Raw genomic sequence first — 15,877 nt, 5'->3', positions numbered from 1 at the left:
ATCCATGAAGTATGAGGCATATCATTCAAAGATCTACTTGCAAACTCTCCATCAGAAGAAAGTAATGGTTTTCCCCCCAACCTTTTTTGTGTGCCAAGTGGTGGCTTTTCTTACTTTGAAGATCATTATTAAAATCTCTGAAGGAACTTTGCTCAACCATTTTGAGGGGAAAAAATCTTATTCCACAGTAGACCAAGCATGGAAAGCTTGATCTGAAAGACATGGCCAGAGTCACAAGCTTGTGACAACAGGGATTTTTAACTGAGCCATTTTATTAGCTATAGCAGTTTCAGATGAGTGGTACAAGATACTAATATGCAGGGAAAGGAAGTGAGAGATGAAATACCAATGATATAATGTGATAGCAGAATCTGAGATTCTAGGCATAAACCCATTGCTTATGTGCAGGTACCCTCTAGACTTAATATATACAGTATTTAGTAAGCTATCCCAAATATAGCTGGCCACATGCTTCCTTAGGGGGAGGTATGTTTTCCTGATCTTGACATACACAGAAGTTTGTCTGGAGCTGTAGTATCAGGCCTCAAAAGAGAACCCAGCATAGATGGGGAGGGATGGTCTGTGCCCTCTGAGCACTAGAACAATCTAAGTCTATACCTCTGCAGGCTGTGCAGCAGGGCTATAAATCAACTTTAGACTCAGTCAGCATGGCTCACAGAGGAAGCTTGGTTTCCAACAAAGAAAACTAAACTCAGTATTGATTAGCTAGGCAGAGCCATCTGCCAAGTTTCCTGGCAGGTTTCTTTTACTCTTGGTAGCTTAAAAACAAAAGGGAAATTAAACACTTATCTGATAGACTTCTCAGAAGTGCACTCTTCTACCAGAAGTAAAGAAGCCCATCTCCTAGATAGCTTCTTAAGAAGGTCAGACATTCTCTTCCTTTTAAAAACTCTTAAGACCCTTTCTGGTAAACACCTGCTCTGCTAATTAGAAAAAGCTGGGCTCTGTAATTGGCAGATTGAGCCTGATACCTGGGGGTGATGCCTAGTTTCCTTTGTAGGAAATTAACCTTTCCCTACCTGACTTACTGTGAGGCATGCCCATCCCACCTCATGCAGAAGGGTGCAGATTGCAGCACCTCTAGAGCCTTATAACTATACCAACATAGGAGCCCTATGCAAGTCATGCCATTTGCTTAACAGTGTTTCTTTGCAGGAAGTGTTGCACACTTGTATGTGTACTGGATATATACAAAATTTGCTTCCCTGTGCAACCCAATACCAGTCACAGTTTGTTGCCTGTTACCTACCTTATGACAAACTCCAGTTATCTACATGTTAAATGCTTGAACTGCTTACGTGCATAGGAACTCCTAGCCCCAAATTTGTAAGGCTACTATACTCTGTTTAAGTGCACAATTGGTGAAACTAACTAGGAACCATCAATTTCAAAGCTTCTAAAACAGCCCTGAACTGTCTAGGTCCTGTCAATTTTGAGGCTCTTATTAAAGGCATAAACCAGTCTGGAAAACAAGACAATAAGCCTTAAATGTCTGTGAAAAACCTGCATAGGCTACTTTTCTAGTTAATGAGAATTGTACATATTAAGTTGGGGCTAAGCATATACGCCAGGTAAGTGCATAGGCATTGTTAATTCAGCGTTCAGCTGAGGGTATGCTCTTAAATGGAGTATGCCGTACATCTCTTTTGCAAGTGGAAAATTTCCTTCGCCGCCTTCATTGGGATGACTCCCAAATCACATAGGTTTAAGGGAGGATAATCAGGTCTAAAATCATCCCTTAAACCTCTGTTAGACCCAATAAAGTTATTAAAATTGCAGAGGGTGGACCAGGGCAGAAAGCAATCAAAAGTCCTTGCCTTTCCTGTACATGCCCTGACTTTGTATTATTATTACATAGATGCTGGGTGCCATTTTTTTCACCAACACTTGTTCATGCTAGAGGTGTTCAGTTCTTCACTATTTTTCCCTGAATACAGGGATACTCTGGGTCCATAGCTCTGCAGGCTATGCAGTAGGGCTAAACGTCAACATCAATCTCAGTCACTATAGTTCACTGAGAGGCCAAAGGAACCAGGTTCTTGCTTAACTTCCCTTGACATTTTTTGCTTGCCTGAGACCTAGTCTACACTATAATATTTGCTGACAGAATTTGAAGTCCACCATCAAAGTCCCTCTATGAAAGCACAGCTCCTTTTTGCCTCTGCAAAGCAGAGTAAAGGTTCTGCACTGTCCAGTAGAAAGAACATGTAGACATTCTCAGGGTGGATTTGGTGGCTCTTTCAGCTGCTGGTGCATTCTTGGGGTGCACTTCACCTTCTTGCATTATAACTGCTCTGGCACCTGGGCAGTCATGGTAGCTATCTGTTGCCAGAATTTCTGGGGCAGAACCAGGCAAGTGTATACAAGGGCTGTTTGAAAAAGTATTTTGGATGGTACATGCTTGTGGCAGGGGATGAGCTTCACTGATACAATTTCTCTTATCTCAGCACCTCCTGGCCATTGACATATGGGAGTAATAATTTAGGCAAGCCAGGGGCACTCTCCAGCAGTAATCCTATTCATCTAGAAGTGTCCTGATGAAGGTTGGAACACCCAGTACAAACTGGTTTGTTGTTTGTTTCCTCTGATTTCTTTCCTCTCCACATATACAAGTAAAGTAAGTTCAGGTTTAGGCTATTGCTGAACATGCTGGGTCAGGACCTCGAATGCTGAAGTTCCAGTGGAGTTTTGCTATTTGTTCTTGGTGATGTTTTTTACCTACCACATCATATCATGGCATCCCACCTGAGTGGCTATTCTGTCATAAGCTATAGGCCAGCAATGGTGAAGTCCATTAAAGACAACTCAGTGTAATCCAGCAACAGTGTATTGGTTACAATGGCACAAGAACAAATGGGTATAAACTGGCTATAACTTAAGATTTGGTTGATTTCTAACCAATAGGGCAGTGAAGTTTTGGAACAGCTTTCCAATAGGGCTAGTGGGGACACAAAAAAACCCTCTATGTGGTTTTAAGACAGAACTTGGTAAATATATGAATACAATGATATGAAGTGGCTACCTGAGGTAGCAGGGATTGGACTCATGACTGAGGAGGTTCTTTCCAGTTCTATGTTTAAAAGGACGAAGACAGCAGAACATACTGAATTGGAAGTTGGTGTAGACAGGAAGAAAGGACTATAAAGATTAAGCACCATGTTGCTTGATAGATTTTTAAGGCCAGAAAGTGCAGTTAGATCAACTACTGTCTGTATATGTTGCAGGCAAATCTGATGCACACCAGCATGGGTGACCAACTAAAATAAGTGCAAGGTAGAAAAATCAGTTGCCAATTCGAGTGAGTCAGACAGAGGGATTATTATGTGGGTGGAAATGCCTAAATGCCCAAGACTTCAGCAGTCTGAATGGCTGCAAAGTCAAATATGTAGGATCAGTATCACTACTGAAATAGTCATCCTGAATCACCAGCTTCATAAGTAATAAGTGTTTCCTTATGGTGTGAGATATTTAGTCAGGAGAATGGGGATATTTAAGGCTCTACCTGTTTTCAGATGGATTCTGAACCTAGCTTTTAACAGCAGGCTGCTTGGTCTAGTCATCCAGTCCAAAGACCATATTTATAGTAGTGGTATTGTGGAGAAGGGAGGCAAGCAATCTTAGGGGCAAGTGATTCATGGCTGTAGGACAGAATGGTGTGTCAAGAATGGTTATGAAAAGCCAGCTTCATCTGAATCCACAGCAAACAGGTGAAAAGCCAGGTTCTCAGATTTTATTATTGTGCTGATCTGTATAAAAGAGCCCATACTCCATGAAGATCATTAACAATAGGATTTGTATTTCTTTCCCCCACCAGTACAGCTCCAACTTGAGAATTTCTGTGTTATAAATCATCATGGACACAAAGCAAAAGTAAGATGAGGAGGGAGCAAGTGAAGAAAGGTGGTGGGGGATGGGGGAATAAAAACAGACTAAGGAAAATTGTCCGAACTACTGGAATTATCGACTGCTCTTTGGTTGATATAATGTATAGCCACAAAAATACATTGAAATGAGACCAAGCATTTTCATTTGCCTAGAAGAGAGGCTGGAACATGGAGAAAAGAAAGGAAAAAGGTTCTTTTATTATCATCATTTATATTCATTCTTTCTCTTAGTAATTTCATTCATCTTGGATGGATTCACTGCTTTCTTCTAGAGGGAAGCAAGCTTGCCGATGTCCATAGCCAGATTTCTGGAGGCTCTCCCCAGCAGCTCTCCTCCGGCCAAACCTTCCTACAGGTCGGATCCCACGGCCAGTGTACCAGGAAGGGTCGATGTCTGGGTCTGGAAAACAAAATTCCAAAATATAATGAGAACATGAGGCTGAGGGAAAGGTCTGTTATACCTGCAGTGTTGTCACTGGTAAGCAGCCTAGTCTAATGGCCTGAGAAATACTAGTGAAGAGGGCATAGTGGTGCTGCAGAGGAAGGCCTTGGGGAGTTGGAAGTAGGCCATGAGGCCTGTCAACTTCATGACTTCAGTTCACTGCATATTTGCTAGACTGGCTCAGCATTTGACCTACTGTTCTCCGAAGTTCATAGGAGAAAGTACTGGTTTGGGGGAGAGCCAGGGCTGAGGAAACAATGGAAGTCCGTGCCTGGGCCTCCTTCTCAGGTCTGGCTAGAGCCCCTACATAATGAGCTTTTCTTCCCTGCACAGTTAGCTCAGGTTGTAACTCAAGTGTTGCTACTAGCCAACTCCTGTCCACACATAACTTGTGTTTTTAACTCAAGCTGGTTAACTCACCAGGACATACTGGCTAAAATTAAGAGCAGCATGGGGGGGGGGGAAGGGGGGGAAGGAGGAGACAGGGATCATTGTTGTTTGGGATCTATGCTTGTCTTCACTAGCTAGGCCTTGCTGCTGCAATTAATTTGGGGACTTACTCCTGATTTCCATGGATCGCTCATGGATTCTACAGTCGGTGTCAGGCAGGTCCAGGCAGACCAGCAGCAGGCACATGAAGCAGGCAGCCCACAGGTTCATTCCTTTCAGCTCTCCCAAGGCCAGTGGCTTTTGCAAGAATTTAGCAAGTCCTGATCCCAGCCTGCAGAACCAGATAGCAGGAAGAGAGTTAAACAGTTATCTCAGTGGGGAACAGGTCACCGTGAGTGAACAAGTCCACTCTCTTCAGAAACATGATGTATGATCAGCATGGCCACCCTCACTCCAGGTATACAAAATATCATGAATCAGGCCCCCAGAAATCAGGAAATTGGCTTAAAATGTCCTGGACAGTCAGCTGCCCTTTCTGGGTTTCTTTTCTTTTCACCACCTAGGTTCTGACACATAAAGTTGCATGTAGATTGTGTTTTCCATCTTTTTTTGTAACCATGAGGACTAGAAACCTTTAAAGAAAATTCAAGATTCTCCTGGACTCTCTCGGTTCAAAGAACTGGGGACTTAAGAGAAACTGTTGCAAGATGCATGACAGGATTATGAGAATTAGCAACACTGTGACGCTATTTATTACTAAGAAAATACTAGCAGGTGCGCATGTACACACAAACACATGCACGGTATAACACACACACAATCCCACTACATACACATGATCCTAGTAGAAGCGAACTTTTCCCATTAAACTTTTCTCAGCCATGTGACTTCATAGTCTCATTCCTTTTTTGTCTCTCTCCACTTGTCAGGTTGAGCTTAAATAAGACTAAAGAACCTTGTCTGCAGACAGATAAGGACCATAAAAGAATTGTGGCCATGTGCAATCAGATGGACACCCATATAATGTCAATTTGAGGGGGTAGTTCCCTACAACTGTGACAGGAGGCCAAGATCAGGGTGAGGTGATGTAGGCAATGAGAGCAAGCAGTACATTTCTGTTCAGCTCTCCAGAGAGTCCTGGAGTAGCTGCTAGCCAGTGGGTTACTGCTAGGATTTGCTCTTTTTAGCAAAGGGATTTGGAATGTAGTGGCAATGTGGTTAAGATGTCTCACTACAGCATCGGAGGTGTTCATTTGAATCTTGCTCTAGACTTGTGCTGAAGGCTACTCTGAGTTGACCCAGTTGTAAATGGGTCATTCCTGGTTACTCAAGCAGGGGAAATCAAAGGAGGTCAGATGTGCTGCTTGTCTAAAGGAATGGTTGAGCCTTAGTTGACTAGTACAATGGGCTTCTAGGCATAGGATGACCTTTGTCCTTGGTCTGCTTAAAGATCAAGGGAGTGGGAGTGGATGCCCTGAGTCTAGTATTCGGTAGTACTCCTTCCTGGTGATAGCTGTGCCCTGTGTCAAGAGAGGGCACCAAGCACCAGGAAAATTCTTTTGCAATCTCTTGTTATCCTTAGACTTGATTCTATAATGTCCTCTTCTCTGGCCTTCAGGACACCCATCTGTCCTGTTGCTAGGGTACTATCTTACTTTGTTGCTATGACCAGTTCACTTTGCCTCAATTCCCTGGTTCACTGAATTCAGTTACAGCTTGTTCTTACCAGTAGGATCCCAGGCAGAGGCTAAGGCAGGGGTGGGCAAAATATGGCCTGCAGGCCAGATCCAGCCTGTGGAGGGTCTTTGTCCAGCTCACAGTGGGTTCCTTGATCCCACCTGGCCTAAGGACCATCTGGCCATGGTGCATCCTGCTACCCCCTGGGCATGTAGTGGTGCTGGAGTGGCTCCACATCTGGACTGCCTTTCTAGGCAGCCCAGGCAGTGGCAGCTCCTTCTGGCTGCCACCGCCACTGGCCCTAGCCTCATGGTACTGATGGTGACCTGCATGCATAGCCTCAACCTAGCCTGCCTCATGTCTGCTCCAGACTCACCTGCATTGAGCAGTGGTGGTGGCCAGGCAGGAACTGTTTTTTGGTGCAGGGGAAAAGCAGCTGTCCCCTTTACTACTGCCAGGCACTTCCAGCTGCAGCCACTTGGAGCCTACAGGATGCCCTGACTCTCCACCACCATCACCGCCACCTCCAGGCTGCCCAGCAGGGCAGCGGTGGCAGCGCAAAGCAGCTGTAGGACAGCCCAGTTTGGGCTCTCAGTGGCTACAGCAGGAAGCGCCTGGCAGCAGCAAAGGGGAGGGACTGCTTTCCCCCCATATCGAGCAACAGTTTTTACCTGACCGCTGCTGCTGCTCAGAGCAGGTGCAGGCAGGCTGGGTCAGGGCTATGCACTGTGGGGCTGGGGCCAGTAGTGGTGGCAGCCAGAAGGAGCCACCACTGCCTGGGCTGCCTAGAAAGGCAGTCCAGCTGTGGAGTTGCACCCACCCTGCTGTGTGCCCAGGGGGTGGCAAGATGCGCCATGGCTGAATGGTGCCTGGGACAGGCGGGATCAAAGGACCTGCCGTGGGCTGGACGAAGACCCTCTATAGGCTGGTTTATTTGGGCACATTAATTACATGTGTAGATGCGCCCTCAGAGTAACTTACTCTAACTTAGCCTACTGGGGCTTCATATGGCTAGGGACCTTGGACAATGGTCTTTGTTGTAATTTGCCTTCGTAGGATTTTCTCTGCACCAATCTCTTGTACTAATCCTTGTGCAGAGAACTTCCTTCCTCAGGTGGTCCTCAACTTGCAGTTACCAGCCACTTTCAGTTGCTTCCTCTAGGCTTGTTTATATGCGCTGACATTTTTCAGGAAATGTCCACTGCTAATGGCTTGGTAATGGACAGTGAACATCACTTACAGCATTTTGGTCATTTGTTTGTCTTACAATTTATTTAGAAAAGTAAGAAGATTGAACACCCTCTACCTTGTCTGTTGTCTTGCCTCCATAGACCCTAATTTTGCTTACCATGTTGACTTAGTTGCTTACTGCATCCTGTCAGTATTTCCTGGCATACATTAGGCCCCTATTTTGCAAGCTTTCGGGTGCCAGCAAAGCCACAGACTTTGTATAGCTTCACAGACCTCCTCATGGGCAGGGGCTATACATTTTGCTATGTGTTTGTTCAGAACCTAACACAAGGGAGCCCAATTCTGACTGGATGCAACTGGAAGAGGAACAGAATTGGCCTAAAGAATCCAAAGTTCACTCACTAGATACAACCAGAAGCATCTCAAGACTCTCTGCTTTTGGGCTCAGTGCAACCCTCCACAACAGTGGAAATGGAGAAACATCCTGCAGGACATTCATGCCAGTCCGGTCAGAGTGACTGCACCAGATAGGCACAGGGTAGAACTGTGCAAAACTGCACCACTGGTGAAACTGGCACCAAGTTATCGTTTGACAGAGTAAAAAACAACACGAAATACCTTTTCTTTTTGTTTCATTTCATTTTGTTTAGTTTTCTTTCTTCTCATGAGTATTTCACCAGTTATTTTCTCAGTGAAAAAAGTTATCATTGTCATATAGAAATGAAACAAACATTGGCAGCTTCCAACTTCTTCATTTTCAAGATAAAGACTCAACCCTCCTTTTTTTGTGCATCTCCTACTGCACTGTGACTCAGTAGGGTGAGATCTGGAGCAAACAAAGCAGTTGCATGGTGGTCACACTTCTCTATCTTGGCATGGGTATTAGCTTATTTTATATGCTTTTTATGGGGAGTAGTGAGGAGGGTGCTGAGTTGTCTAACAGAATTGGCAGGCTTGTAAGTGTGATCTCTGTGGAGCCCCCATATTTGGCACAATTTTGAGGGGTTTTCATTCAAATAAAATATTTGTTTCCATGAGACCCAATGCATGCTCTGAGTAAGTATTAATGACTGGGACAGTTTATTTAACAGGATATATGTTTCCTGTATGGAGCTGGGCTCAGGGGATGTGGTCCATTCTCAACATGCAATTAATATAATTTATTTGTGAGGCACCAATAAGGTGCTTTGCCAGTAAAGAGTGTTTCAGCTGATATAAAAATAGAATGTAATGAACTTCGTGATGATTTCCCAGTAACATTAATTCTTTTCCTTTGGTGTTTCACATTCTAGTCATAAAAATTAATAACTATTAATAAAATACTCCTGTCATCATCTTTCCCCACAGCTTATTTTTTTAACTTGCCTTGCTTTGTTTGGAGTTGTGGGTGAATTCCCAGCTGTTTTGCCATTGTTATTCCTTTTGTTGCCATCTTTAGTGAAAGATGTAAAAAAATAATTGCTTTGAAAACTTCCCTGATTTATTTTATCATTTCATTGTTGTTTTCCAGTTAAGTTACTGGTCCCCTTGAGCACTAAATGTTTCAGAAATAGATGCGTGTCTTCATCACAGAAAATAAATGCCCAAGAAATCTGGCTATGCGAGGAGTCAATATAAGTTTAAGTGTTCATTGTAAGCTACGATTGCAGTGGAAAGCCTTAATGTTTTGTTAATTCTTTCCCTATTACACTAGAGATAGAATTTTAGAAACACTTTCACATTAACATTAATAAAAAGGAGGTTAAGGCCTCAGGCAAGACAGTTATAGGCAGAGACAGTACTTTCTTTTGATAAATCAGCAACTGTTAAAGGGGCAGAAAGACTCCCATTGCCTGCAGAAGAAGAGTTGATTGTTTCTTTGGTGCAAAAGGATCCCACTATGGAGCATTATGGTTGAGCAGTCCACATCCTGCTCACATACCAGATGGCCCTGCTAAGTCATAAATGTTTGGGTGGTAATATGGTAATATAGATCAGCAGAAGAATGGGCATTGTTGACCTGCCCAATTCTATCCTCTAGCTCACCAGTGGTGATCAAAGGCCATTTATTTGACCTCTCATTAACACAGAGACTCCACCTGTGTCTGTTTAATGTTAGAGCAATGTGCTTTCCACCTTAATAGGACTGTGAGAAAAGGACATTTCTTTTGCCTCTTTGGATACCCTAATCAAATTTGCTCAGTTAATAGGTCAACAGGTGCTTCCTATACAGCAAACTGTGGGCTCATCTACATGCACTATCAATGCACCTGAATAAACTAGATAATGCACCTAGATAATGCACAATTTTTTTCTCTGGAGTTTATTGCTCCCAGGTGCAATGTTTACATGTTCATGCGGGACCATGCCATGTTAAACCGGGGTGGAGCAGCCCCAACTGGCAGGGGGTGTGGGGGGTCAGCCTACCAGCCCAGAGCTGCTCCACTGGGGTCTAACGTGCTGCAGAAGGGCTGACTGGGGCATGAGGGTGCTCCAGTGCAGGACTAGCTAGCTAGCAGGCAGCCCCACACTGGAGCACCCTTGTACCCCAGCCAGCCCCAGTCACCAAGCAAGCAAAACGCTGGCTTGCATCCATAGATGCTTCTCAAGCAAATCCCAGGACATCATTCTCCCATTGTACTCAGCCTTGGTGAGGCCACAGCTGGAGTACTGCATCCAGTTTTGGGCTCCACAATTCAAAAAGGATGTGGAGAAGCTTGAGAGAGTCCAGAGGAGAGCCACGTGCATGATCAGAGGGCAGGAAAACAGACCTTATGATGACAGGCTGAGAGCTATGGGACTCATCAGCTTGGAAAAGCGTAGGTTCAGGGGCGATCTGATGGCCACCTATATGTTTATCAGGGGTGTTCACCAGGATCTGGGGGAACGATTGCTCACCAGAGCGCCCCAAGGGATTACAAGGTCAAACGGTTATAAATTCCAGCAAGACCGTTTCAGGCTGGATATAAGGAAGAATTTCTTCACTGTCCAAGCCCCCAAGGTCTGGAATAGCCTGCCACCAGAAGTAGTTCATGAACCTACATTGAACGCCTTCAAGAGAAATTTGGATGCTTATCTTGCTGGGATCCTATGACCCCAGCTGATTCCTGCCCCTCGGGCAGGGGGCTGAACTCAATGATCTTCCAAGGTCCCTTCCAGCCCTAATGTCTATGAAATCTATGAAAACCATCTACATGTGCGTTGCGGCACATTAAATAGCTCTGCTGTAGGTTAGTACTTGCCCCAGACGGTACTGTCTTACAGCGGAGTTAATTAATTTATTGCGGCCTAATAGTGCCACATGTATAGATGGTGACATTTTACTGTGGGGCTAATGAGTCAACTCTGCCATAAAGCACACATGTGGATGCACCCTGCTAGAAGTGAAAAATTAAGCTCTGAAATAAAGGTGCTCTTTTCTACCTTTCCCATCATCGCCAGCAATAAAGATTGTGCCCTTACAAATCACTGTTTGTCAGATCTGCAAGGGACAGACTCCAGCCTCCTTTTCCAGAGCTGACAGGGAAGCAAGTATGACCACCCCACTGGACCACAAATTTAACTGAGCATATACATTTGCAAGTGAAGAACTTCATTTACAATCATCACACTCACAAATAAATATGCACTTGTATATTATTATTATTATTACTACTACTATTATTAATACTTTTACTATAGCACCCAGAGGCCCCAATCAAGATCATGGCCTCTATTGTGCTGGGAAAGTTATTTATGTAAAATCCATGCTCTTGGGAGGTTACAACTTAAACTATTTTCCCAGATGAAGCATGTATAATAACTAAGGAAGCGCTTTCCATGTGATACTCAAATGTTACATTACACTGGATGGAGTGTTATGCACTCTTGCTTCTTGAGCTTAAAATCTCCCTGATTTGTAATAGGAAGAATCTGTCTCCGGTTAGGAGAAATGCATAAGGTTCCAACTTATTCCCTTGTAGATTAACAGAATGTCATTTTTTGATACTGACATCAACAGGAACAAGAGAGTGCTCTAAGACATAAAGGTAAGATGCTGACCTGAACCAAACCACTACCCTCCTGGGTCAAATAGACCCTCCATTTGGAGAAGTTTAATTTTGGGTCCAAAATTTGTGATTAAGGCCCTAAGTCTATAAGAACTGAATTGTGCATATCATCATTTCACTCTTATCCAGCTTTCCCCTTAATTTTAACTGGATGCAACCACAAGCTTCATGCATCTTAAACAACGAGGTTAATGTCTGAATGTGAACCCTAGAAATTTAATAGGTATAATTAGCTTTTACTACTGGGTGTTCAGGAGCTAACTGAGAATATAAAACCTATAAGAGATGAGAGAGATCGTTTAATATGTACACAGCCATGTTATAGACTCAAACAAAGTCACTAGGACTTCTGAAAACTGGACACTTTATATTGAATCAAGCATAAATACCTCTTTTGCCATGGAAAGCAACTTGGTTGTAGTGGCTACATCTCAGTAATGGGGAAAAAACAATTTAAAACCATTTAGAAATAAGATCCGAGGGTAGGCTTTCCTGTATAGACACCTGCTTTTTATTGCCCATTTTATTGAAAGTGTTGTTTGCTTAAAATTTTAAACAGTGCTCACAATGATGTATAGAACACAAATATGCACATGCAGAAACAGTGACAAACACAAAGAAACCTTCAGATAGGCACATCTCCACAGCATGCAAGAGTCACTACATGAAAACACAGAGCAACTTCCCCAAGATAAAACATCACACAAAAAAACTTAACAATGAATGGAAAAACAATCCCAACGAATGCACTAAGCTTGCAGTTAAAACTCTTTCCAGTTTACCTCTGGTCTATTTCTCTCTTTCCCCACTTTTCTTCAGCAGGATGCCTTTTTCTCAGAGGTGTGCGTGTGTATGACACACAGACCTGCTGAACTACTTACTGTGTGTCAAGCAGGAGTTCTGGAGTGCACTGCTGCCTTCCTTCTCCAGTGACTGGACTCCACGCGAGCTGGAGATCTCCCGTTTGCCTTTTTTATACCTTGCCTTAGTGCTGATGTCACAGACACACGCAGCCCGGGACAAAGCCAGGGCATTTTAATGTCACCTCCCCTCCCCAAGACCCATTATATTAATATTTTTTATCAAATCAAGAAAGGGATTTTCATGACTCATGATGGCAATTATTTTCCTTTAGAATTATATATTTTTTCATTTACACAAATCAGATAATTTAGGAATATGCTAATCTACCTTTTTTAGTAACATTAGTTCATGCTAAAATGTACTCATCTGTAAATCATCAATGGACACACACACACACATATATATATATATACACACACACACACACACATATACACACGCACACATACACACATATATGTGTATATATACATATATATGTGTGTGTGTGTGTGTGTGTGTGTGTGTGTGTGTGTGTGTAGTATACACACATTTCCAAAGAATCCCACTGATACGTTTCTGCATATATGCTGTAGAATTACATTACACAGGTGTAAGTCTCAGTCCTGGTGGGTGCATCTACACATGCACGTTTACTGAGCAGTAACTGAAATTACTGTGCAGTAATCAAAAATTGCTGCCTAGTACGGGCAGTGCCTACACATGCACAACTGTACTGTGCAGTAAATATGGCAACTTATGCTGACTTGGGTGTAAATTTGATACCTGCATCATGCAGTATCAGATTTACACCTGATTAATTACTGTGTGTGTAGACTGCGCAGTAACACTGTGTTAGGACTAACTTTAGTTCCAAGTCAGTCCACATGCAGTGTTACTGCACTTTAGTGGCTGCACATGTAGACACACAGTAAACCCACTTACTGTGCAGTAAGTTTAATGCAACATAAATGCATGTGTAGATGTGCCCAGTTTGTGCTTTTTTATGAGGAGGTTGTATCAGAATAACTATATCAGTATAGTTACAGTTGAATAAATTGCCTTGATACAGACCAGCTCCTCTAGTATATGCAACCCAAACTTGGGCCTCAGTCCTGTGATTTGCAATACTCTGGCAGACTGCAACACCTGCACAAATCTCCTTTTACTTCAACAGCACCCTGACTGAGACCATCTGCGCATTACCACGTTACAAGTGGTAAGACTGGGGCCTAAACGAAGTAGATAAACAAAATTACCCCTCCTCAATAATTAGAAGAGCAACTCCCTACATTCGCCTGGCTTCTTAGAAGTATAAATATTGTAGACACAACAGAATAAGCATATGAGAAAGATAATTAGCCAAATCTTTGGGGCCAATAATCAATTACTCTATAAATGTTAAAACTATACAAGTCCATATTCTGCCCTTATATGTCCTTGTAGCACAATGTAACCAACACAATAAGGCTGTTTTAGGATCTTCAGTGGTCCCTATCCTACCAATTTAAATAAAATACCTATTTTAAAACTCCAAAGGAGGATTTATGATATTGAGGATTCAAGTTCTCAGCATATCAGGGAGGTTTTGCAATATGATCAGACAGATATAACAAACTCCAGACCCCTATATTTCAGGGTATTATAACATTGGAGAGTAATTTTGTTATAAGAACCTCCACCCCTTTCCTTTAAAGCATTATTTCTAATGCATTTGGGTTGAGATAAATCTGAGCTTTTTCATTTACAAAAACATAGAAAATGTTTAGAATCTGGTTCAGAGAGTAAATCACCACACAGGATTGGGCTGTTCCAACTTAAAGCCTTTTCAGAAGATGACAGGTGGGTGAAAAAAAAATCTCTTAAAATAACTGCATGTCAATGCATTGTCAGTGTTTTCACAAGGAAAATATTCAACTGCATTGAAGATGCTGGTAGAGACCAGCTGAACTGGGATACTCAGTTTTTCATTAGGATTGTACTGACTTGCCATTTACATCACAACTTCATCATCATAAACTCACAAGGGACCAAAAGAAAAGTTCATTAAGAGTTCATGTTTGCTATAATAGGGTTAGTCAATGTACTGCATCATATTAGTGAAAAATTGGATCCTGCTGTTGGGATCATTAAATGTAGAGATTTGTTATAGACAGGGCTTGTTAAAATTAGGTGGCACGGTATGTCTTTGTTTCAGCCTTTAGTTATACTACTTGTGAGCTCACCTAAGGTCTCATAAAGGGACAAAGGGCCAAGATATAATCTCGGCTTTATGTTAGCAGGTTGCTATGGCAAAATGAACTGTCCCAGGGAAATAGAAAGATGCAATCGATTTTCCCTTTCTGTTTGGACTGGAGTCCAAAGCCTTGGAAAAAAGGGTGTCAGTGCTCTCCTGTCTCCCCAGGGCTTACCAAGCTGAGGTGGTCTGCTTTCAAGAGAAAAATAGTCCCAAGGATCTGTCCTTACCTCATGGACAGATGTGGTGCACTCCTACAGAGCATCTGGCTTTTTTGAAACAGTGGTGAAAAAGAGGCTTGCCTGGGAATGTCCAGTTACAGAGCATGGTGGGAAGCAGAGGACTCTCAGACTCTATAGAAAACACGTGCTTATACACAGGTAGTCTTGATTCCAGCTGCACTAGAGGACGTGCTTGAAAAGTGTAATCTGTGGTGTGTCTACATGTACATTAGATCTGGAAGCAGTTTACTTGTGAGTAAACCACTCGGGAGCAAATGCTCCTGAGCAGGCATCCACACATGTAGGAAGCATGCTAATGGCAGCAAACTTCTCCTGTTTCCTGGGGCCCTACAATGGGCCCCTGCCACCAGTGGGTGGAGCTCTAGGCTCTCGCTGGGGCTGGCAGGGATCGCCAGGCTAGGAGACAGCTGTCTCCTGGTCGGGGCTGGGACACTGAACCCTGCCTGGGGGGCTGTCTGCTGCTGGGGTGGGGACAGTATCCCCCTGCTCTGGCAGCAGGGAGCTTGTGGGGCAGGGGACTTGGAAAGAGCTGCAGTGGTGGGGCAGGTCCCTCCCCCCCTTTCCTGACCTGCTGGTGGGGCATCTAGAAGCTAGCTCACGGCTATCTGTTCCACTGGTAGACTTGGGCAGGGGGATGGGACCTACCCCACCCTGCAGCTCTTTCCAAGCCTCATGCCTCAATCATCTAGACCACCTCCTGACCAGGATAGTTCCCAGCCCCCGCTCCGTGATCCCAGGAAGTCTGTTTTCCACTCAGCTCCGTGAACCTGGAGCTGGGTGGGGAACAGGCTGGGGAGCTTGTTCCCCTCTCAGCTCCACAAGTGTGGAGCTGGGTGGGGAACAGGCTCCCCAGCTCCCTGTCAGCAGGGAGCTCCCAGCACCAGCTCTGCAGAGCTTGGGTTGGGAGATAAGGATCTCCTAGT

General features: G+C 43.7%; 1 protein-coding gene across 1 annotated transcript; it reads right to left on the bottom strand.

Moving 5' to 3' along the window:
• Nucleotides 1-3,736: 3,736 nt before the first annotated feature.
• PRLH (prolactin releasing hormone) lies at nt 3,737-12,508 on the bottom strand. Its single transcript, XM_019492221.2, has 3 exons — nt 12,416-12,508; nt 4,908-5,068; nt 3,737-4,305 (listed from the first exon to the last, which is right to left on the bottom strand). Exons 2-3 carry the CDS (start codon nt 5,005-5,007, stop codon nt 4,142-4,144), a joined length of 264 nt encoding a protein of 87 aa, XP_019347766.1. The 5' UTR covers nt 5,008-5,068; nt 12,416-12,508; the 3' UTR covers nt 3,737-4,141.
• Nucleotides 12,509-15,877: the final 3,369 nt, after the last annotated feature.

Source organism: Alligator mississippiensis, chromosome 4 (assembly GCF_030867095.1).
Source record: "Alligator mississippiensis isolate rAllMis1 chromosome 4, rAllMis1, whole genome shotgun sequence".
In the NCBI taxonomy this organism is placed as follows: domain Eukaryota; kingdom Metazoa; phylum Chordata; order Crocodylia; family Alligatoridae; genus Alligator; species Alligator mississippiensis.
Note: the sequence above shows the minus strand (reverse complement) of the source record. Positions and strands in the feature narration are given on the sequence as shown.